Below are 22,498 nucleotides of genomic sequence, written 5' to 3'. Positions count from 1 at the left end.
AAAGAACTGATTGATTGATTGGTGCACCTCCTGGGAGCTGCTGAAGAGAAATGCAGGCGATGTCCAAAGAGAACGACTCCTCTCCAGACGTGAGGAGAATGAGCACTTCCCACCACTCATTTGCAAATGACCAGTAGAGAAAACTCTTGTAGACCTATTGCAAGCTGTTACTTGGTCATGTTGGGTGAAACCCTGCCCCTAGATCACGGTTTTGTACAAAATTCAAGCACACAAACCTTGTTGGATCGCAGGTTGTTGGTTGTTCAACCTCGAAGTTTCACATTTATCAGTCCCCCCCCCCTCAAAAAAAAAAAAAAAAAGACTTTGGATCTCTTTGTGACTTGAGCTTAAATCTGACATGAACTCTGATGTTTTTAGTATTATTTATGTATTTATTTAACTTCTGGTTATTTATTTGCTAAGTAGTGTAAGTATTTATTTCATTATATGTTGTTTGTCTCGGATGGGAGTCCCATCATGATGCCAAAGACGAAGTTTTGTCCTCCCTGAATGTAAAAGCTCTATATTTCATCCATCATTCATAACCAGGCTGGTGTTCTAGCCATCGACTTGAAGATATTCACATGCGGCTCATGCCTAAAGTTCCTCTGCCTCACTGGACAAATCTGACTACAGGTGTAGAATTCAGAGCAGTATTACATACAGTGGGTTGATCATTCGAGCTAGGAAGGTTTTTTACCTGTGTCAGAGGTGCCCAAAAGCAGCGTTGAAGCGCTGGATGATTCCGACTCTTTCCACCTTTGTGTGGTGCTGTCATGCTGGGCCCCGTGCGGTCCCCCCGTCCGCTGCGCTAACAGACTGTGTTTTACACACACGCAGCAGCTGTGGGGTGTTTGGGGTGAGGGCAAACGGCCGTGTAGCTCCGCCGCGTTCGTACGTGTCGCCCCGTCTTTAACCTTCGGCGGGCGTGAAGCACGGGGCCCTTCACAGCACGCACTTGAAAGAGGGACCATGAAAGAGGCCATCGACTTTTGCTGACATGAAAGAGGCCCTTTTTATCTGCGTCCTGTCGGAGGCTGGGGAGGGAGTCCACGGCTCTCTCAGCCGGACCCATGGGCTTAGGGCATTCAAAGGGGAGGCCAGATCAGAGAAGGGCTGCATTACCAAACCAAGGGAGACGAATGGGGAGGGAGTATCGGAGAGTGGGAATTAAACTTTAATAAGTAACAACTGTAAGCGTGCTGTGAGCAGGGGAAAGGGCGTCTATATCAGGACGTGGCGTAATATTCAGTGTTTATACGACGGGTTCCTCCTCGCTCCTGTTTGGAAGAGGGAGTGGACAGCTTTACTATAGTACAGTAGTTCTTTCAGATTATAATGTTGGGTAACGTTTTGCATTTTGCATCTCTATGCCGAAACAGCCTTAGAACTGTAAGGATGTTGTAAGAGTAAGTTAGTCTTTGGGGACCCCTAGTGGTTGAAGTTATTGTTGTCGTTGAGAGGAAAAGTTCCGAAGGCTGAGACTAGGCCAAGCACAACTCCACACTGACTGGTGAGGGGAGGTTCAAGGTGATGGCCTGTAAAGTTGAGCAGCTTTGTGTGAGACATGTACAGGCTGTATACATAGTACTATTGTTAATGTCTCTCGACCGTCTATTTTTACCCATATGTGCGTACACCACTGGATGGAAAAGGAGCCTCACCATTTACCTCACGAACAGTGGTTTTTACATCTTTTCTGGCTACTGCTGCCAGCGTGTAAATTCGGAGGACTGAGGACAAGTACCATTCCCACCATCTAAGCAACAAGTCTACTCTTTCACTGCTATGAAGAATTCATCTACCTCAATTGTGTGTGGTGTAGCGGATACGTAAATTTACCAAAGATCCCATGCGTTCAGGGAGAGTTTGTGTCTCATCTTTTCTAACCAAATGTGCTGGAATCAATCTGTAACCACTAATCACATTTTTACCTACAGACAGAGAAAACATACAGAAAGAATGAGTATTAGAATGTGTATGAATATACATGTGTATGAACAGGGAAACTTGAAAAGAGGAAGAATCCCCCACACACAGTGCTGACACCGAATGGGACAATCGAGGCAAGAGAAGGTGTGGCCATACTGAACTTCAGACTGCATATTCTTCCCACAAATGAACGTGTGACCAATCACAAAGCAAGAGTGAACATTTGGCTTTTACGAGCCAGGCTCAGCTTTATTCAATTCAACAACTGTACAATGCCCCCCCCCCCCCCCCCCCCCCAGTTATCACAGTACCATTACAATATAGAATACAACTAATTTTTACAAGTAACTGATTGAGAATCTTTAAATATAAACATTTGACCTTTCAGCTAGTAGAACAAAAAAGTCAAGACACTTTAGAAAATATGAAGAATTGGCCTGTGATTTACATGGTAAAAATGGTGTTTAGTATTGTTATCATCAAAACTCGTAAAAGTCACAGGTAGCAAAAAGCTTTAAGACCATCACCACACATACTGTCTGTGTCTCTTATTTGGACATGTCATTGTGTCATTCTCATGTTAACCTATGAATGTTGCTAACCAACCAAAGGGTCTGAATCACGACAGTCTACATGTCAATCATACCTGGATGTTGTGTACCAATTTTGAAAATCCTTTGATACCTCATGTGATATTGTCTGTTGTGATGTTGCACTGAATAAAAAGTCACTTGTAAATTTATTTGACTGGAATCATGTTTTCAGACCAGTTTCATTCTCTGTATTTTTGTAATGGAAACATCCATTAATAAAGATACAATCTAAAAGCAAGTTATTATAAAAATAAATCATGTTTATACATATATAATTTGATCTTACTCTCTACATGATGGGGTAGCAGGCATAAGAGGCGATGCCACACAGATTACCCTTATTGCGGGCTATGCGGATGTAGCCTTCATCTCCAAACTGCCTGCCCCAGCTGTTGTGAGAGTAAAGAAGCAGAAACATTACACTTTACAGCAGAACATCATGATTTCTTTCCCAAACATGGACTTCCCCAAGTTCTGGACTAAATTGTAGCATCCACTGAAAATCTCCACAGGAAATTCTTGATCTAGATATAGGATTGTTCTGCAAACTGCATTTACACAATCAAATGTTATTTTAAATAAATAAGTTTTATTTAATTAAGCCACATTCTAAAAGAAAGAAAGATGTCCAGCAACTTTAGTCCAAAGATATTAGTTGGTATCAATCAAATTCCAAAATTAAGATTAAGCCTAAACATCAAAATGAAGACTGGCAGTTAAAATATTAGCTGATGTCAGTGTCACGAGGTGGTTTGTATGGTAGTACAACACCACAAGGGTTTTAACAGAAACGGGCGAATCCGTGCACCAAACCATAAAATAAATGAAGAACTGAAACCGCTGCCAAAACGATGCAGGACACGAGATGAAAGAAAAACACAGTGAAAAAGAGAAATAACAGAAAAGACGTGGAAACCTTAACGCAAAAAAAAAAAAAAACCAAACAAACAAAAACAAGAAAACCTACTAAGCAAACTCGGGACGGCAGTGGAAGTAGCTGACGCTCTAAAGTGAGAGAACTGCAAACAAAAAACCTTCCCAAAATAACCAACGAAACTGGACAGTGGAACAAACAGTGAAGGAAATCTTGAGATGGGCCAGAGAGCAGCGCAGGACAGAAAACACTTGAACAGAGACTTTAGAGAGAGAGAGAGAGAGAGAGAGAGAGAGGGGTGACGAGACACCAACAAAACACACCACGGTACTGAGACAGAAGGCTGACTGCACACGCTCTAACTACAAACAACTCAGCGGTGAGACCTTCATCTGTCTTCCGTAAGCAGGGAGAAAGACAGGTGCAGGTCACCACCGCCGATTGCTGATTCGAGAGCTCCCCCCGGTGGCGATAGATGGCACAACCCTGCAGCAAGCCCTGACAGTCAGATGGGCTTGATGAACTTGTGAGTTTTGCTTAGTCATGAAGCTGAACCTCCTACCTGTTTTTCACCAGCCAGTAGTCCTGTCCGTTCAGTGTGCCATAGCCAACAACCAGAACTGCATGGTTTACGTTTTGGCTACATGTTGGGTCACTGTACACTCCTGAAGGACACGTGTAGTCAGGGTACACACACACACTCCAGCATCTAGACACTTCCACACTTCCTTACATGCATTTTATCTTTTACACATGTATTTCCCTGTGTTTGCAGAGCTCTGGTTCATATAAACTCATATAAACTGCAGATGACATGAAATAACACATATTCTGCATATACTGCCCTCAGCAGTAATATAACAATGTTCATTCTAATGTCGTTTGGACTTCAGTTTAATTTAAGGTTATTGATGCACATGTAGACAGAATTTGGAAATAATATTTAAAATGAGAAGTAACTCTTACCACTGCGATACATGACAAACAGCGGGCGAGTGGCATCGATGCCCACAGAGATGGGGCCGATGGTGGCCACCGCCTGCTTCAGCTGCTCCTCGTCCCCTCTGGGGGTGAAACTGTAACTGGAGCAGTTGGCAGCTCGTTTGGTCGGGTCGTACTTGCAGTCTCCTTGCTGGGAGGCAAACGACAACATGGCACCATGTTAGAACAAAACCAACATACCAGGTTCTTCACCATTTCTGAACAATCCGGCTCTGCGTTCACGGTGGTGTGACGGGAGCACGCAGCAGGTGACAGACAAGCTTTTCACCCTGGTGTGAAGTTAGGAGTGCAGTTACTCAACTCACCACTGCAGTGTACGGGTAGCCCGCATCAGAATCTATACCACCATTGTCAATGATGTACTGAAAGGCCTTGGTCATGAACCCTCCGTTGCAACCTTTGTTTCCATATTTGGATGAGCAGTCCACCAGGTTCTGGGGGCTGAGGGAGAGCAGCTGGCCCGTCTTCTTCTTCAGCTGACCCTCGAGGGCCCCAACGGCACTAAACGCCCAGCAAGAGCCACACGAGCCCTGAGAGGATGAAAATACACCGCGTTAGAGGCACAACTGGTTACACAGGAAATAAGAATGAGACAAAGCAATGAGCTGCAGTCCTGAAGTTCTGAAAAGAAAACAACATCTGTAGCCAAATTAAATTAACATTAAAACTTCATATCAACTCATGGATGTTGCACTCTTATTGTTAATGTAGGAGACACTGACTAATATTACACAACCTATTCTACCATTTAATAGTTTAACTATGCTGGTTAATTGTGGAGGAAGATAGTGAAGAAATCAGGAAAGAACAGCCAAAAACCAACACAAGAGACAGCAGAAAGAAGTGAAACTGGTTAGTGACTCAGCAAAGAGGAAGTTTCAGTTAAAATTCACTTTCATATACAGAAAATTCCATGGTTACGCATGGTTTATTATATAAATCTAGCAATCTAGTTGTTAGTTTTTGTGACTTCAGATCAATCTGCACATAAAATGAAAATATATTATGCAAAGTTTAACTCCTACATAAAGTAAAATCTGAAAGATTTAATTCAGAATTAATTCAGAAATATAGGCGCTAATGATACTAAAGCACCCCCACCGGGCCCAAACACGTAACATGTTTCATGGATGCACTACCATTACGTAGTTTGACTTGAACAATAAGTGATTTGGAATTTGTTTTCCATAATATAGTATTTATACCCTTGCACGAAGGTGTTTTGCTCTTTAATTCATGAGAAACAATAAATTACAGAAACAGAAATTTCCAAGTAGTCCATGAATTTAAAGCACCAAAGATTCAAGTGTAGAATGTGTGCAGCGTGGAAACCAGTAGAAACCAGTAGAATCAGTAGAAACCAGTAGAATCAGTAGAAACCAGTAGAAACCAGTAGAAACCAGTACCTGGTTCTTCACATCGGTCACATAGCCACTTGTTCTCCAGTCTACTGAATCTGGCACTGGGGCACCGGCAGAGGACACAAACGTGGAAGGTCTCTTCAGGTCAGAGGGAACCCGAGTCCCAGCAAAGTTCTTCAGAATCTCCTCTGTAGTCTGACGTTCAGTGGAAGCAAACGTGTATTTTTACAGTGAGAAAAATCCACAGCCTTTATTTCACCATCATACATCCATTACTTCATATCGCATTTTGCTTTTACGCACAGCTGGCTGTTTTTAAGCTGCCATGGAGTCCATAATTGAGAAGATCTTACCATGTCTCCCATGTGGTTCATACCAATGTCAAAGGTGTGCATGCCCAGAGAGGCCTCAAGGTTGTGGATGGTGATCTGTCGTAGGTTCCCCTCCCAGATCTGTCGACGGCCCAACTCCTCTATCTGCCAGCACACATTCACAAGTCACTCACACTTTCTGCACATGCAGAAATTATCATATGGCATAATTGCACAGGTTATTAACAGTGTACCTATGACTGACAGGCTAATGGTGTATGCCAACTTCCCTTAACATTGCAAAAGGAGGTGTTGGGGTGTTGGTTAAAGATGTTTGCTAAAAGAGATGTCCTTCCACTGGCCAGGTCTCTGTCAAAACGCCGTGATATAACGGCAACATGTCCTGGCTACGTTTCTGTTTTTTACCTATTGCTGTCTTGAGATGTTCAGGACACAGAGGGTTTCTGTGCCCCGCGCAAGTTCATTACTGCCATTTTTTTTGGTTCTGTGTTATAAGAGCCTTTTTTCCTTCAGGCACTGTGCCAATCAATAGCCCCACTGCCTTCATATCACACTGGGCAGGACGAGGAACTGTAAATTAAGCTGGGGAAGGAATGAGGGTGGATCAGCCCACAGTCCAGATTCGCACTGAGACAGAAGATGTTTGGGCACCGTGTAAGGTCCCACGCAGAAATGAAGCCTGCTGCTCTCTCTCGTGTCAATTTCCCTACGTTTTGTAACGTCAATGATCACCAGGACTAAAGCAGGTTTAGCCCTCACCTCACTGGAGTAAATCTTGTCGTGTTTCTTTTTCCATAACTCCCAGTGCATGTCCAGGTTTGGGTCGTAAAGTGCCACGACTGACCCGCACAGTACTGTGAAAATCAAAACCCTCATCTTCACCTGCTGAAAATCAAAGAAGACGTTCATCAGTACAGGGTACTGTCACCAGACCATCAGATAATCAGACCATCAGACAATCCAACCACAGGAGCAAAAAGACCAGCAGAAACCCCAGTTCATCTTCTTCTATTTACACAATAGACTCTTAGGTTACATGTGGGTTGGGTAATGCCAACAGGGAAGTTAACGTAACCAAACCAGTAATATCACTTGTGCAATTAGCCACATGACAATGTCATGTGTCTGACAAACTTCAAGGATGGCGGACTTCTTAAAATGCCAGAAGTTGTATAAAAAGGTAAATTATGGGGATTGATTGGCAAAGCATTTTGTACTCTTCTGTTGGAGTAAATGATAGGTTAAACGTATCGAAACCTGTCTGCTGTAGACAAAGATAACTGGCACTACACTTCAGATCTTCTGTACAGTAGTCTACATATATCCTCTCTGTTATCAGCCGTGACATTTACAACATCACACACATCAACTGCGCACTGTTGTAAAAAAATAGGCGCTTAAAATAGAAAAGGTTCTTTGAATAAACACAGCGGCTAAAATTGGCTTAACCCGATTAAAAAGTAAAACGTTGACTAGCTGTAGTATAGTGTGGTAAATAGTCACTAGATAACTCATGTAATGGGTAAACACGAGGTACGACGGCGTTTCTGAAACCCAACATTGACTCCGCTTACCTCGACAGGTTGGAGAAGCTTCAGAGATGTGAGCAGATGAAGGTCTGTGGAGGTCTGTGGAGGTCTGGACGTGCTCGACTTTAAGACGAGTTATCACGTGTCACATGAGACAACTCACTAGTTAGTTCCTGCTTTATACAGTGTGTAGTAGCCTAGTCCCTACAAACATACATTCAATATAGATATCAAATAATCATTTAAAATATCTGTAGGTTTGAATTTCTGTGAGCAAGACTATGGTCTCAATAGGCTCAAGGAAGTAAATATTAATTTCTACAGATGTGCGTCAGCAGTTCTTGGGCATAAACTAAAGCGATGATCAAGACTCTCCTTCACTTTCGGTTTAGTGTGAATAAGAACAGAAGTCCTACAGGAGACTCTTAAACTGCAGCACTGCAAGTTAGCAGAGCAGCAAAAACGGTGAATATCAGTTGGTGGAAGATATTTTACAAATGTATATAGGCCAAAATATATACGAAATATAACGCAAACTAGATTTTCACAGTCCCTCTGATGCTTACTAAAAACCGGTATGACAACCAGGTATTACTTAAAACTCATGAAGGGGTGAAAGGGGAAATTGAAATATTTGTATGTATGAAGAATATTACGATAGAATGAACGATTTATTACTTTCACGTAATATTTGTAACGTTTGAAAAGGGTTTGTGAAGAGTCAGTAAATGGGCCTTCATTCCACAGTTGCTTGTTATTAAGCCTTGTTACTATTGTATATTTTTGTCTATCTATAACCTATCCGACTATCTTCTACAGGTCAAAGGAGCTTTTACATCCCTGTGCAGGACACTCAGATCACACGGTGTGTGAGATGCAGGCTGCTGATCACCTGATAACTGACCCTGGATCACAGACCTAAACACATTTAGTTGTTATCACCGTATCAAACTTTACAAGGTCTTGACATGAGTAATTTACTGATTACTGAGCTAGTAAATATTTATGCTAAGTATACTTTTTTTTTGAATACTCAGATTTTGCAAACACAGTTCCTAATGGTGAGTCAGCATGGCTGGTACATTTGAAAGGGGCTCGTGATGATTCATAATGGGGAAATGCGCCTGTGTTCATGCTGCAGTGTAAAGTGCACTAAAGTCTTTTAAGTGTTTTTGTCTCATGCTAAACCGTAGGCGGAATCTCACTCTTCATGACCTCTGGTTCGGGGAAACATTTAGTGCTTGGTGCTACATTTCGCCAACTTTATTTGTCAACATATTGCTGTGTACATTGTAATTGTGATCTAGGTGATACTAAACTGAAAAGCACATTTTAACCATAATTAAAATGTGGGAATATCGATGTAATATGTTCCCTCTGTCTGAAGTCAGCGTTTTCTTTGTGGTTTTGAACAATCTGTTCTCTGTTAACTTCATAAATTGATTCATCCTCTCAAAACCCAGCCAAACAAGCAAAACACCAAAATCATCACAATGTTAAACAGCTTCTGTAAATATGACTTGTAGGAACGTGTCAGTACTGCACTTGATGCGGGTCTAATTTATTCAGCGTTAACTTTTCAGATATTTCCATATTCTACAGCATATGCTTAGTAACTTTTGTCTGAATTTTCGTAAAACAGGTCCAGTGTTGAGTACTTTTCTTGCAGACTACTAGTGTTACCAACACAGACATTCCCAGAACTGGTAGATTCGTTGCTTTATTTACTGAAGCAAACCTTAAAGTGTACTGATGGATTTAAGGAAGAATGCATTTTTGCTCTCCATGCAAAATAACTTTGCTCTTTTATAAAAAGCAGCATGTGGCCACCAATACAGAAGTTAAGACAGTGGTCTGCCCGATATGTAGGCTACATGTTCCCTTTACTGTACAGGTGACATTTAATAAATACACAAGAAACTCTCCACTGCTGTATTTTAATGTATGCAAAAACACACAACACCCAAAACAACCGTATCTGTTATGCTTTGTTTTTTCCTGGCCACTGATAAGGTTTAATTTCACTGTAGATTATTTGTATTATCACTACGAAACTAAAACAGGCCTACTGGAGTTTGAATAACATTTATGTAATTCCTACATACACAAATGCCCCATGTGATTACTGGGCTATAAATAATGTCCTGATAAAAACAAATTACTTTTATGAAAGCTGCGCGCATACAGTTTGTTCCTTGTGTTATTCAGTAAAGATGACGCCAACTGACGCAGGACCAGCAGGCGGCCACCAGAGGGCGCCAACAAGCCAAAACTTAGCCCGACTCCTCTAAGGTGGGTTCACCTTACCTAATCAGCTTTGTAAAGGTCTGCAGTACGTCTCGCTTGTTCTCTGAGGGACTGTTGTTCCTTATGTTTTTCCATAAGTTGTTTTTTTTCTGTGGGGTAGTTACCCTCATCATTTTGAGTCTTTGTCTGTCTGCTTTCTCCAATCAACCACTTTCACCTTCACGGTGGTTTAGAGATTCTTGTAGGGGCCTCTGGTTTAGCCCAGAACCTGGTCCTGGACCTGGCCAGTCAAGCCACCCCTCTTAGTCCCCCCGTGTCTTGTGGTTGTGGGATGGACCACATGTAGACCCACTGTGCCTTGTTGGGCGAGCCACCTGCCCCCTTTTCTTCTCCACCAAGACCTCCTCTTTCCATCCCCAATCACTGACAGACACCAGGTAGAAGATGACACACAATCGAGTATGAAGTATAACAGGATATCAAGAGTCTCATCAGCACGTTCACAGCACTGCATCACCCATCCTGCAGTATTTAATGTAAATGTAGCGATGTGAGCTCTCAAACTCCATTACTGCAGTTACACTGACAACTGAAAGGTACAAAACACAATTATCCATTACAATACAAATATACTTTGCAAAATCACACCTGCTGGCATCCGAGGATTACAGCGACCACATGACTTATTCAAACTAGCGGTCTCTTTTCTCGTAACTCAGATCATATTAATAGGAAGTATTATACAGTAACATTAAATCAACCAGAATACTTATTCACATGTAAATGAGTTCGGAGTGTGACAAACACATCATATTAAATGTGGGCCCTACCTTCTCACCAGAGGGTGTTTGCGCACATGGGACAGGTGAGACAGCAAAGCAAACATCGGGGAATTCTAGCTGGAAACTGCTTGGCAAACGCCCATGAAGAATAACTCTACATCTATGTGATAAATATGATTAATATAAATACAAGACCCGTTAGCCTCAGTTCAGGGCCGGCGCCAGAACATATACATTGAGGGGGCGTCAGAAAATTTCGGGGGGGCGAACGTAATTGTTGAGCGGGGGAGGGGGGGGGGCGAACGTAAGTTGTTGAGGGGGGGGGGGGGTGTGGCGAACGTAAGTTGTTGAGCGGGAGGGGGGGTGCGTGTAACGATTGTCGAGCGGCCAAGGGGGAACCATGTAGCGATTGTTGTAAAATAAATGGGTCTTATTTTTTACATTGAGGGGGCGGGACACCTCGCCTGAGGGGGCGACGCCCCCATTCGCCCCCCCGTGGCGCCGGCCTTGCCTCAGTTCATCATTATAATATTATTTCAATGTTTATGTGACTAGAGGTAGTACATATTGTTCTGCAAGTATCTCAGAACCGCATCGCGCTGAGCGAGTTGGGCCCAAACGCCCTTTAGCAGGAACTTCATGAGAACTGTATCTCTCCATTAGATAAACACTCCCTCACATTCCAGACCTGCCTGTGCCACGGGGAACATTTTACTGTTAGTAGGCCAAGAAAACCTGGACAGTTCTGTTAACCTGGCAAGAGCAGTGCTGTGCTGCCCAGTCATTCCTCTGTAGATACACAGTATTTCATTCTTATCTAATGCTGATAGTTCATTACATAAAAATGCTCCTCACAGTATAGTTCACCTGTAGGCCAAGGCCAACCAGGCCGTGACTTGGGGGCGAAATGGTTTAGGGGCAAATATATGGAATTCATAATTATGCATTATGCTGTCCTGCATGCTGCCCAACTCTAATAAAAGGTAAACGTTGAATTTCGACGTTTACATACAGTTAATGAGTATGACTTTAGGTACTGATTAGCTTGTCAGCAAAAATAGTAATTATTTACCGATTGTGCCCGTCTGTGAGTAACTAAGGGCGTACTCACACTAGGCTCTGTGATCCGGGCCCGGGCACGGTTGCCTGCCGAAGCACGGTTCGTTTGGCTAGTGTGAGCGCTCCAACCGTGCTCGGGCCCGCTTGAAGAGGTGGGCCAGGGCACGATTCATGTGGACTCGGGCACGTTTCGCTTCTAGTGTGAGCGCTATCCGTGCCCGGGCCCGCTTGGTGCCTCATGTGATTGGTTCATTTCGCTGGAACTCGAACATGACGTCAGTGATGCGATGCTCACGTTAAACAGTCATAAGCCGGGTTTCCATCCAAACCTTTCGAAAAAATAATGCGCAATTTCCAAGTTTCGGCAGAAAAAAAAAGCGAATTAAGCCTCGTTTCCATTCATTACAGTTATGCGAATAAACTTTAGATCACGTGAGAGGACGCTAAACAATAGTGGTTTTACGTCCATCTGGCAGTTACGCATTTTTACACGTTGAGGTTTTGAAACATTTTTTTTCTTTTTCTTTTCTATACATGGAGAAGTTAAATTCATTTTTTGCTCTCTCCAGAACTGTTTTTGTATGCATTTGCCATTTTTACATCGCGATCGTGTACAGAACCACATGACTTGAGGCCTAATACGTCATCGTTTATGCAAAAAACCCTTTTCCATCCAGTTTTTCCGAATTTTGGCGATGCGATAGTCTAACTTTTCCACTTCCTCCTAGCGTAAAAATCTTTTTGCGATATTTGGGGCTTTTTTCGAATTTTGGTCTTTTTCCATCCAGTTTTTTTCATGCGCATTTTCAAAATGCGCAAAAACTCGGTGGATGGAAAACCCTCTATAGCGGCAAAGCGATTAGAAGACAATCGTTGTGGTAAATTATCGATAAATCTGTGCTTGCACCGTGTTTCTGCACTCCCAAAACGACTCCAAAAATACAATAAAAAGAGAATCGTGAACTCCATAGTGTTGTGCGAGCGCGCTTTTTTTCCAAATAAAGTCACGTTGTGATGACGTAAGCGTGCTCGGGCCGGGTTGCTGAAGCGAGTGTGAGTGCAGGCCAGAGGGGGAGTGGGGAGGGGGGATAACCGGGCCCCAGCACGGAACCAGCAAACCGTGCCTAGTGTGAGTACGCCCTAACATTTACTGTACTGTGTAAATTCTTTTTGATAGGCGGCACAATCACGTGATACACACATCACGTCTGTGGCTCCTTAACTCACTGCAGCTACCACACACCATCTGTAGTACTTTAAACAGAATCCATTTATCATACACACAATCCAGCCGCACACATACCCACCAAGAACCAGCACAGCTCTTCACGGGTGACCCACACTCGTGTTGAGTAGCTTTACTAGTCTCCTGACTTCTCAACACTCCCCTTTTCACTAGGAGCTGTCTTAATGGCACATTGCCCTCAGTTGTTACCCTGTTTACCGTAAATGTGGTAATACCTGCCCCCACTACAAATACGCAATATGGAATAAATTAGAGTAGTTCTGCTGTTGCATTTTTAATACCTTTTTAATACCTCTCACAAGAAAAAAATAATACTATTACTGGGGATGCAGGTGTGTTCTACATCGTTGGGGGGGGGGGGGCGAACGAGAATTATTGACGGGGGGGGGGGGGGGGGGGGGGCTTGGCGAACGAAAATTGTTGACGTTGTTGAGGCCGTATACTCCAACGCTAGGACCCTGGAGCGGTTATTTTCTGCATGGTCCTAGCGCTAGATTCGGCAAAGTTCACATCGCGCCAGAACAACTGAACAACACACACTTATAATAATTTAATGCCTCCCCTCATAAAATGGAAAACTAAATTTAAGACATTTTAAGACTTTTTAAGGACCCGCGGGTACCCTGTATAATGAGCCTATATGCTCAAACATCTGGATGGATGTCTGTAAATGTTTAATAAAGACAAATCCCATGATTTTAATGGAATAAAATGCTTTTAAAGTACACAATACTTTATAAGTTTCTCCACCACAATGAACAGGAAGCCCTTAGCTATTTCCAGTTTAGGTACTTTTGCTGTGTTCACTTTATTTCCTCAAAATACTGATTATCAACACAGTGGACCAGTGTCACGGGTGGAACATGTGTGGCAAAATGGAATAAAGAAACAGGGATTTAATAACGTTTAACATAAAGCTCCAACATAAAGCTGTGACGGTTAAATAATAATAAACAAAAAACATGCGATGAGCTGGCACAAACACACATAAATAGACAAAAACAACTGCCAGGTGGAGAATTACTTTAATTATCAGCATTCTGCTCTGTGAAAAACCGTAATTATATTGCAGATCAAATAATATTAGAATGAATTAGGAAGTTTTATCTTTCAGTGTAAATAAATAAACTTTATAAAACAAAGAAGGCTTTTTGATATCACCACTGACATCTTAAACTTTTAAAAGATTAAGCTTTTACTTTGATTAATAAATTATTAATAAATGTATGTGGAGCACAGATTGTGCTGGTAATAAAGTAATAAAGATGCATATTTTTAGATTTGTTTTGTCAAAAAACAATTTTAATTTACATGATGATCTTACATATAAAATCCACAGCAGATGAATGTTTATGCACAGAGGAACCAGCCATGAGTAAAACAATGTCAAATTTTACATATTGCACATAGCATGTAAAATCACATTCATGTATGCAGTCCACATCAGATACAGGGTTTATAGTTTTATTAATTAAAATTAAACAAATCTTATTGTATCTGAATGTAATGTTATGTATTCATAACCAGAAACTTAGTGATTCTGTTGTTCCTGTTTTAGCGTTCATGTGGTTTTGGTCATTGTGTTTCTCATGTTCCCTTGACCTTAGTGAAACGTGATCATAAACTCTCACATGACTGGGAAACTGGCCAGGTTGGCAATGCCACACGCGTTGTTGCGGTTTCGGGCCATCAGGATGTAGCCCTTCTTACCCCACTCCTCACCCCAGCTTCACCAGGTGCACCAGGACAACGGGAGGCAAAGGAACACAGAACAGAGGAGGTGTGTTAACAGCAAACCACAACACGCACAAATCACATGGTGCGGTTCTGCCTATTTAAGTAACGGACCTGTTTTTGACGATCCAGTACTTTTTTCCCTTAGGTGTTATTCCGTAGCCCACTGCTAGCACTGCGTGGTTGATGTTCTCTTTGTCACAGTTTGGGTCATAGTAAACACCTGGTTAAAAGACCATTTGAGATCATGTCATTCTACACACCTCAACGTGCGGTCTCTTCAGCTTTAATTAGACTTGGTTACAGGAGGATTCGTAAGCAGCATCTTCACAACTCACCACTCTTGTAAAACTGGAAAGTTGACTGCATGGCATCGATGCCTACAGACACCGGGCCGACTTTAGCTACGGCGGACATCAACGCCCTCTCGCTGCCTTTCTGCACTTCCTTAAACCCCCGGCACTCTGCAGCTTTTCCAGATTTATTGTAAGCACACTGCTGGTCCTGCAGGGGGCAGTGTTGAGAATGATGTGCAAAAACACATGATGGAAAGGCCAAGAGAACATTAGAAAACATTATCTAACATATTACCTTCAACTAAAACTTAAGATTCATTTGATGGATATCAGGAAATTGAGCATACTGTAATAAATTCCAAGCTTTTTGTACTTTCAAAACATATTCATAAAAGGTAATTGTGAAGTGGAGGGTAAAGGTTACAGAACCTTTCACGTGATTGTGGCACGCAAACTATGTGACATTAAAGTTGGCATCACAACATCTCACACACAATGGAGAGTCTTACCGTCCCCACGTATGGGTATGACACCTCAGAGTCGATGCCTCTGTTCACATGGACGTAGTTGAAAGCGTTTGTCATGTAGCCGCCACCACAGCCCTCATTCTCAGTCACACAGTCCACCAGGTTCTGGGGACTGAGCTCTACCAGCTGGCCTGTGGTCTTCACCAGCTGACCCTCCAGAGCACCGACAGAGCTGAAAGCCCAGCAGGAACCGCACGAGCCCTTAAACACAGGAAAGCACATTTCACTCTCAAAAGCACCAGTTCCTGTCAAACCACTGCCTGTGTGGAATTTGCTGCTAAGATTCTTACTGAACATTAAAGAGGAATGTGTGTAAACTCCCACCTGGTTCTTCACAGGGGAAACATAGCCAAGTTTGCGGTAATCGATGGATTTAGGTAGCTTCTCCAATGTGCCAGGAACGTAGGTGTCCATAGGGTTATTTTCAATAGGCATCTGTAGTCCCATCATTTTCTCAGCTATCTCCTCCACCGTCTACCAGGAAGAGATGGACGAATAAGGACCATCCAGAGGACAGACACTCAGATCTTTACTGTAATCCTAACGTACTCACACGTATCCTTACGTAATAGTAAACCTGTCACTACAGCCAGTGTATTTAAATATGTAAAGTATTCATTTACATATTTATTTACATGGCCTTTTGGGTGGTCACTACAATTATCATTCTGTCAACTATATTTAAATATTTTTCTGCTTTTAACATGAAATGATAGTATGAACAAACAAATAAAATAAATGAATAAAATCCAAATCCAAAATACAATAAAATAAAATCCAACTTTAAGTGGAGTTTCCGTTAGCTGGCATCAAGTCAATTTTACTTAAGTTTGGACTTTTTGAGACAAACCACTCAAGACAAAATATACAAACAATACGTACCATATCCCCAAACTGGTTCATGCCTAACTCATAGGTGTGAATACCGAGCTCATACTCCTGATTATGGCTCTCAATAATACGCATGTTCTTTTCCCAGATAGTGCGACGAACGGCCTCCTCGCCCTGTCGTGTGCACACATACAGGGAAGTAAACAGGTGTTAGAGGAGGTTTCAAAGATTTTGATATTTCATAAATGTTAACTTTATTAAATCCAGTATACTTATAAACCAAACGTTCTATGGATTTCATGTACTTATTATATAATACAGTGGCTTTGTTTGCCTTCATATTATCTGTGACTTTTGTTTTGTTTAAAACATATAAATGTTTTTTACATTATTCAATGTTTGGACACAGTCATCATTCTGATTACCAGTAATACAATATTATTAAGGTTGGCTAATTTAATAATAAGATAAAAGACGATGTCCTCATGTATCAGATATAACTATTAATAACTATTATTCTTTTTTTGAATAATACAATGGCAAGTACAACTAGTTGAACTCAATAATTAATTAAGTAATGATTTCCAATTACAAAAGTTAAGAGATGCAATAGCTGAGGAATGAGCTCTTCATTTTCTTATTTTGGATTAATATCTGTCTTCAAAATGTTTCAAGACGGTGCACATTGCTACTTGAATATTATTTAACTCTCTTTTGCGGAATGCTAATAATCACAATAGAGTGAAGATGCACATTAATACTAGTTAAAAAGACTTTTAGTGCATAATCACATGAAATCAGCATCAACAACAATCACTGACTTTAGTACCAGTTTGACATTAGGACTGAACTATTATTTGGATAAAACAGTCAAATTCTTTAACACACTGATATATTAGCTAAATGTATTTGGCTAAATACTGCAAAAGGTTAATAATGGTCCCATTACTAACATACACGTTTATGTTATGTACACGTTTGTAATGTCAAGTGTGTATGTCAGAGTTACCAGGCCATTGTATTCCCTCCTGTGGGTGGTTTTCCAGCTGTCCCATTCCGAGTCCAGAGTGGCAGTACCCAGGGCGGTGGTGAGAGGGCCCAGGACCAGTGTGAGTACTCCCACACACACCAACATCCTGCACAGTCACGAGATGAGTGAATCACACAAAACACCCCGAGAATCCGCAACTATCTACACCTGCACAACACGTACAAACACAGTTATCAGATGTGTGAACATAAGCACTACGTTTCAACACAAGTAAACAAACAATTCTCATGCATGTCTTTAGTTTTAAAAGATGAAAAAGAAACGATCGTGCTGGATCAATAGAAAGTGAAAGTGAGCCACGTCGAGTTAAAGGATTCAAGCGTTAATAATAATAAAGCTGATGTATCTAAACCCTAAAACAGAAATGTAAAGCAAGCAATACGCTCGTCGTTACTTCAAACGTAGCACACAACCTTTGAGCTTCAACACGACACAAAACGGTACAAACAGTAAAATCGTTAGAGCCAAGTCCACCTTAAACTGAGGTTGTATAAATCCTAAAACACGTTCACTGGAAATACTCGACTTCGACTTGCAGGATGCTTGGAAGACGACCGCTTATGTACCAGCGCTTTGAGGAAGTTGTCCGCTTTTCAGAGTTAAAAACTGCAGTCTGCTGAGTTCACATGTGGAATGATTTAACTTCCCCAGCCCAAGAGATGATGTCAGGTATCAAGTTACAGGAACATCCATTTACTGTCGGGAACCTCCGACATAACTCTACCGACCTGCCAGTACGTGTAGGAATTACATGTATGATGTGAATGTAAGAATGACAAAACAAAAAACAAAATAAAACAAAAAAAACAACAACAAAACAAATTAATATATAATACAGGTGGTTTTAATTACATTTATAAAACTGAAATTTGGTTTACTTTGCAGTTCTGCAGGTCTAATTTTGACCTAATTCAATTCTGTTATAGCCTACGAAAACTATTAGGCCCATGTCGGGACGTCTAAAAGCTACTTAGCATCAGGTGGTATGTCTATTAAAATTGTTATGACAGTTGGGGTTAAATGCCTTGCACAAAGGCACTTCTGTCATGGCCTGGGGCCTGGGAATCAAACCCACAAACCTCAGGTCACATGACCAGCTCCCTAACCACCAGACACGTGCCACGTGCATGTTTAAAATAGCTGTTCAGACACTGATTTTGGAATATGTGACTTTCGAGATTTTAGTGACATTTTACTGTCATGATGTGGTTTATGTTTGCACCCCCCCCCCCCCCCCCCCCCCACCACCCCTTTGGACAGTCACACTGTGTGGGTTGAAGAAACTTCTCCTTGCAAAAGTGCTGTTCTTGAGCAGAAATATCACTCCCTGGTTCGTCTTCTGTGTCAATGCTACAGTAAGACCTCAGTTTCCAAATCCATTTCCCCACAAAATTGCATTACTCTACTACATCTTTAATTCATTTTAAATTTCGTTTCAGGTCAGTAAAGATTGTATGTTCTGCTGTAGTTCTTGCTTCCCTCTGTTAGTCAGATGCTTGAGGTGTCAGGCCTGCGTCTTACTCAGTCTGGGAGGTATATATGGGCACACATGCCACATGATGTTAACTAAACAGGAATGGACATGACTCCAGTCACTCCTGTGAAGGGAATAAACATTTGACATGTTTGAGGGGAAATACCCTTTGGGTTACAGATACAATGTGCATCTTAGTCACAAACATGCCAGCGCCACGAGAATATCCTGGGACAAAAGTAGCCGTCTGTGTAACGTATTGAACAGGCAGAGAGGGATCCAAATGCGGAAGAACACCGCTTTTATTGAAATGAAACGCTGGTACAAACACAGGCAGGTGTATCACGAGCACTATGACTAGTAACAACTGCGTTGTCTTGGCGTGGTCAGGACGGTCCAGGGTCATACCGGGGGAGCCGAAGTCAGGAGGTACAGAGGGACTAGGCAGGAGACAAGGTCGGGGACGTAAGCGAGGGTCGGAACACAGGAAAGCAGACAGGTAATAGAAAGGCTGGGTACGCGGCATGAGTCGGCAATACTTCGCGACTAGGAAGTGGAATGTGGGCGTTTAAGTAGAGATACAGGGGGTGTGGTGATGAGCGTCAGGTGAGGCTGGTTAGGTGGAGATCAGGTGGCATTCCTTACAGTACCCCCCCTCAAAGGAGCGGCACCCGACGCTCTACGACGAGCCGGGGGTCTACCGCGGCGCCTGGGAGCGGGAAAGTTGGGGTGCGTTGCGTGGAAATCCGCGATCATGGTAGGGCAGAGGACATCCCTCGCCGGAATCCAGGCCCGCTCCTCGGGACCATATCCTTCCCAGTCCACGAGGTACTGGAGTCCGTTCCTTCGGCGCCGAGACTCCAGAAGCTCTCGGACGATGTATGCCGGTCGACCGTCGATTTCCAGGGGATCCGGAGGGCTAGTGGGCACAGGGGGAGTGGTGAACGGACTATAGTGAACTGGCTTAAGGAGAGAGACATGGAAGACAGGATTGACACGATAATGAGCAGGCATAAGGAGCTTATACGAGACAGCGTTGACTCTGCTGAGTATCTTGAATGGCCCGATGTACCGTGGTGTAGGTACCATGCTAAACCAGCAGGTGGCAGTACCACTGGAAACACATGGAACAAGCTTGCTTTGACGGAAGTAAGGGTGTGTCTACAGTTCAGGTGTTTAAATACCCTGAACAGCCATTCATCTCTCTCTCTCTGGTTTGACTGACACCGAGGTTAGACCTATTAAAGAGAGGCTCCGTAATATCTCCTCTCTCTCTGGTTTGACCGACACATAGGTTAGACCTATTAAAGAGAGGCTCCGCCATTTCTCTCTCTCTGGTTTGACCGACACATAGGTTAGACCTATTAAAGAGAGGCTCCGCCACTCCTCTCTCTCCGGTTTTTCTTTGAGAACACGCGAACTTTGCAACGACTAACGGCAAACAGCTGAAAGTCGTATTACTTAATTAACGAGCCCGAGTTATGGTGCAATCTAACCAGCAACCGATCAACGTTACCGCGACAACAGATTCACCGAACGACTTCAATCAAGCTTGCTAACGCGGCCACACGGACTGAAACAAAGGCGATCAACTCCCTGTTGTTAAACCGTGAACGAGACTCGCGTTCCTGGACGATTCCCCAGCACACCTGGACGACGTCGTTTAATCAACGAGGAGCCTGCGGTGGAAATTCCCTCCTAATTCCAGGAGAATTCAGGGAGGACGACACTACCCCAAATCCTCAACACGTGAGACTCTTAACGCTGGGCATAGTTTATAAAAGGGTTAAGTTAAGCAAAGTTATTTGAACTGTAGAGTTAACCAAGCTTTCTGTTAATACATTCTGAATGTGTTTAACTTTATTTTCATAATCTTCATCAAGATTTGTACATACAAAGTTCTCTTTGCTGTGCATGCCACCATCTTTTATTTATCTGATTAATGGACAACTTGTAGTCTTCCCCATTCTCAGACACATCACATTAATTTTTAGTTATTAAGCCAGCTCCATTACTCTTTGTTCTGACCACGTTGGAATAAACCAGCTGAGCTAATTAACACGCGCTGCTCTACTGTTTAAAGTCGGCGCCATTTTAGTTGCTTTGTTCTCTATAGGAGAACTGAAACTACAACTCCCGCCTCCTCACACGCGCACAAGCACGTGCACACATTACTCTCCTCCCCTTTTTACACACACACACACACACACACACACACACACTAGATACCCAGTCTTCACTGTAAATGTACTGATCCTTGTTGATGCCGTTTGTTTTAGAATAGTTAGTTTTAAATAAATGTATCATTTATTTTCACCAAATTGTCTGTGTTGATGTCATTCAAAAGTGGTTGTTGCCAAAACCTCCAAAGAATTCATTGTTAAATCCTTCAGATACCAAACCATTCATTACCTTTAGTTGATAACTAAACTTGTGGTTCTGGTATAATTAGAATATGAGACTGATTCTAAAATTAATGAGACTGATTAATAATTAAGGTAAAACAAATTATATCTACTTTAAAGGATTAGTAGGTGAAACCCCTACATAATTGGTGCCCCTGCGTGAGGGAGATTTCTGGCTCAACCATATTTGTTTGATATCAACCATATTTTTCATATCACAGGCTTTCAAGCCATTAGAATAGGACCATCTCCAAATTCGCCAGAAGAGGGCGCCAGAGCGCTTCCCAAGTCTTCCTATAGAGGAAAGCTAATATTTGGTAACTACAGTTTGGTGATACCTTGTTCTAATTTGTTTACCATTTGGTTACTATTCACATTCATTGAGCAATCAACTGAAGATCAGTATATTTATTTCACTCATTTAATTTCTGATTACTTCAATAGTAATTCAGTTGCTTTAACTTGTGTGGCATCCCACTGATTTCCCCTGTACTGCAGAAGTATCAGGATAATTATTTAGCACAGTTATCAGACTTCACTGTTGCAGTCTTTTATCCAGTGTGCTAGTGTTTAGTTGCCGGTACCATAATCATCTTTTGCACAATTCTTTTTACCCCAGTTTCAATTTGGCTTGCCTATCTAGGTATTACCCTTTTACCTGCCCACACTCGCCAGACACAGGATAGCGGCACATTAACTAAGCCAGATTGTACTGAAGCTGACTTGATTTTGTCCTTTTTTTTGAGCTAGTCTATAAGTACATTTAGACTAACCATGGCTTTTCTAAAGCAGAATACTTGTCCATCTCTGGTTGTTCAGCTCCTTCAGATGCTTGAACAAGGTAGAAAGGAAGTTGACAAACCTCTAAAGGACTCCTTTGAGGAGACCCCTACCGTTCCAGATGTAGTTTTTAAAATGTTCCTTCTATGTCAGCAGCAGGCTCGCTTAGAAGTAGAGGCACTACGCAAGGAAAATAGACTCCTCAAACAGGACACTGCTAAGCTCAGTCCTGAGGTTGAGAGCCTTCGCCACAACCTCCAACTGACCACTCATGCGCTGAATGACGTGCTCACCGTAAGTGAACGTCACACGGGCTTAACAGAAACTGCCCGCCTCCAAAGGGAGAGTGAGCTTGCTCGTGCGAGTGCGCAAGATTTCCTTGCAACTAGATCTGGCACCTCTAGACCTTCTTTATTAGTTACAGTAGAAAGCCCATATAGTCA

General features: G+C 42.4%; 2 protein-coding genes and 1 long non-coding RNA gene across 6 annotated transcripts; 1 reads left to right on the top strand and 2 right to left on the bottom strand.

The window, feature by feature from the left end:
* Positions 1 to 2,654: 2,654 nt before the first annotated feature.
* Positions 2,655 to 7,895, bottom strand: ctss2.1 (cathepsin S, ortholog2, tandem duplicate 1). 2 transcript variants are annotated; one of them, XM_076988456.1, is made up of 8 exons: positions 7,669 to 7,895; positions 6,854 to 6,976; positions 6,116 to 6,238; positions 5,808 to 5,957; positions 4,707 to 4,931; positions 4,366 to 4,531; positions 3,962 to 4,064; positions 2,655 to 2,914 (listed from the first exon to the last, which is right to left on the bottom strand). In XM_076988456.1, the coding sequence occupies exons 2-8, from the start codon at positions 6,968 to 6,970 to the stop codon at positions 2,815 to 2,817; spliced, it is 984 nt and encodes a 327-aa protein (XP_076844571.1). In that variant the 5' UTR covers positions 6,971 to 6,976; positions 7,669 to 7,895; the 3' UTR covers positions 2,655 to 2,814. The 2 variants fall into 2 exon arrangements, with proteins under 2 accessions (XP_076844571.1, XP_076844570.1); XM_076988455.1 differs by having other exon boundaries at positions 6,854 to 6,979; positions 7,669 to 7,889.
* LOC143489424 (uncharacterized) lies at positions 7,341 to 9,009 on the top strand. 2 transcript variants are annotated; one of them, XR_013124674.1, is made up of 3 exons: positions 7,341 to 7,788; positions 7,948 to 8,088; positions 8,443 to 9,009. It is a non-coding gene; the product is annotated as an uncharacterized LOC143489424 (long non-coding RNA). The 2 variants fall into 2 exon arrangements; XR_013124673.1 differs by having other exon boundaries at positions 7,348 to 7,788; positions 8,016 to 8,088.
* Positions 9,010 to 14,237: 5,228 nt separating this feature from the next.
* Positions 14,238 to 18,029, bottom strand: LOC143489404 (cathepsin K-like). Of its 2 annotated transcripts, none has more exons than XM_076988407.1 (8): positions 17,871 to 18,029; positions 17,355 to 17,481; positions 16,397 to 16,519; positions 15,839 to 15,988; positions 15,497 to 15,715; positions 15,030 to 15,195; positions 14,806 to 14,914; positions 14,238 to 14,684 (listed from the first exon to the last, which is right to left on the bottom strand). In XM_076988407.1, the coding sequence occupies exons 2-8, from the start codon at positions 17,478 to 17,480 to the stop codon at positions 14,585 to 14,587; spliced, it is 993 nt and encodes a 330-aa protein (XP_076844522.1). In that variant the 5' UTR covers position 17,481; positions 17,871 to 18,029; the 3' UTR covers positions 14,238 to 14,584. The 2 variants fall into 2 exon arrangements, with proteins under 2 accessions (XP_076844522.1, XP_076844523.1); XM_076988408.1 differs by having other exon boundaries at positions 17,963 to 17,986.
* Between the last annotated feature and the right edge of the window lie 4,469 nt (positions 18,030 to 22,498).

The sequence above is a fragment of the Brachyhypopomus gauderio genome, unplaced genomic scaffold (genome assembly GCF_052324685.1).
Source record: "Brachyhypopomus gauderio isolate BG-103 unplaced genomic scaffold, BGAUD_0.2 sc62, whole genome shotgun sequence".
NCBI lineage: Eukaryota > Metazoa > Chordata > Actinopteri > Gymnotiformes > Hypopomidae > Brachyhypopomus > Brachyhypopomus gauderio.
The sequence above is the reverse complement of the archived record's forward strand: the minus strand, read 5'-3'. Positions and strand labels throughout refer to the sequence as shown.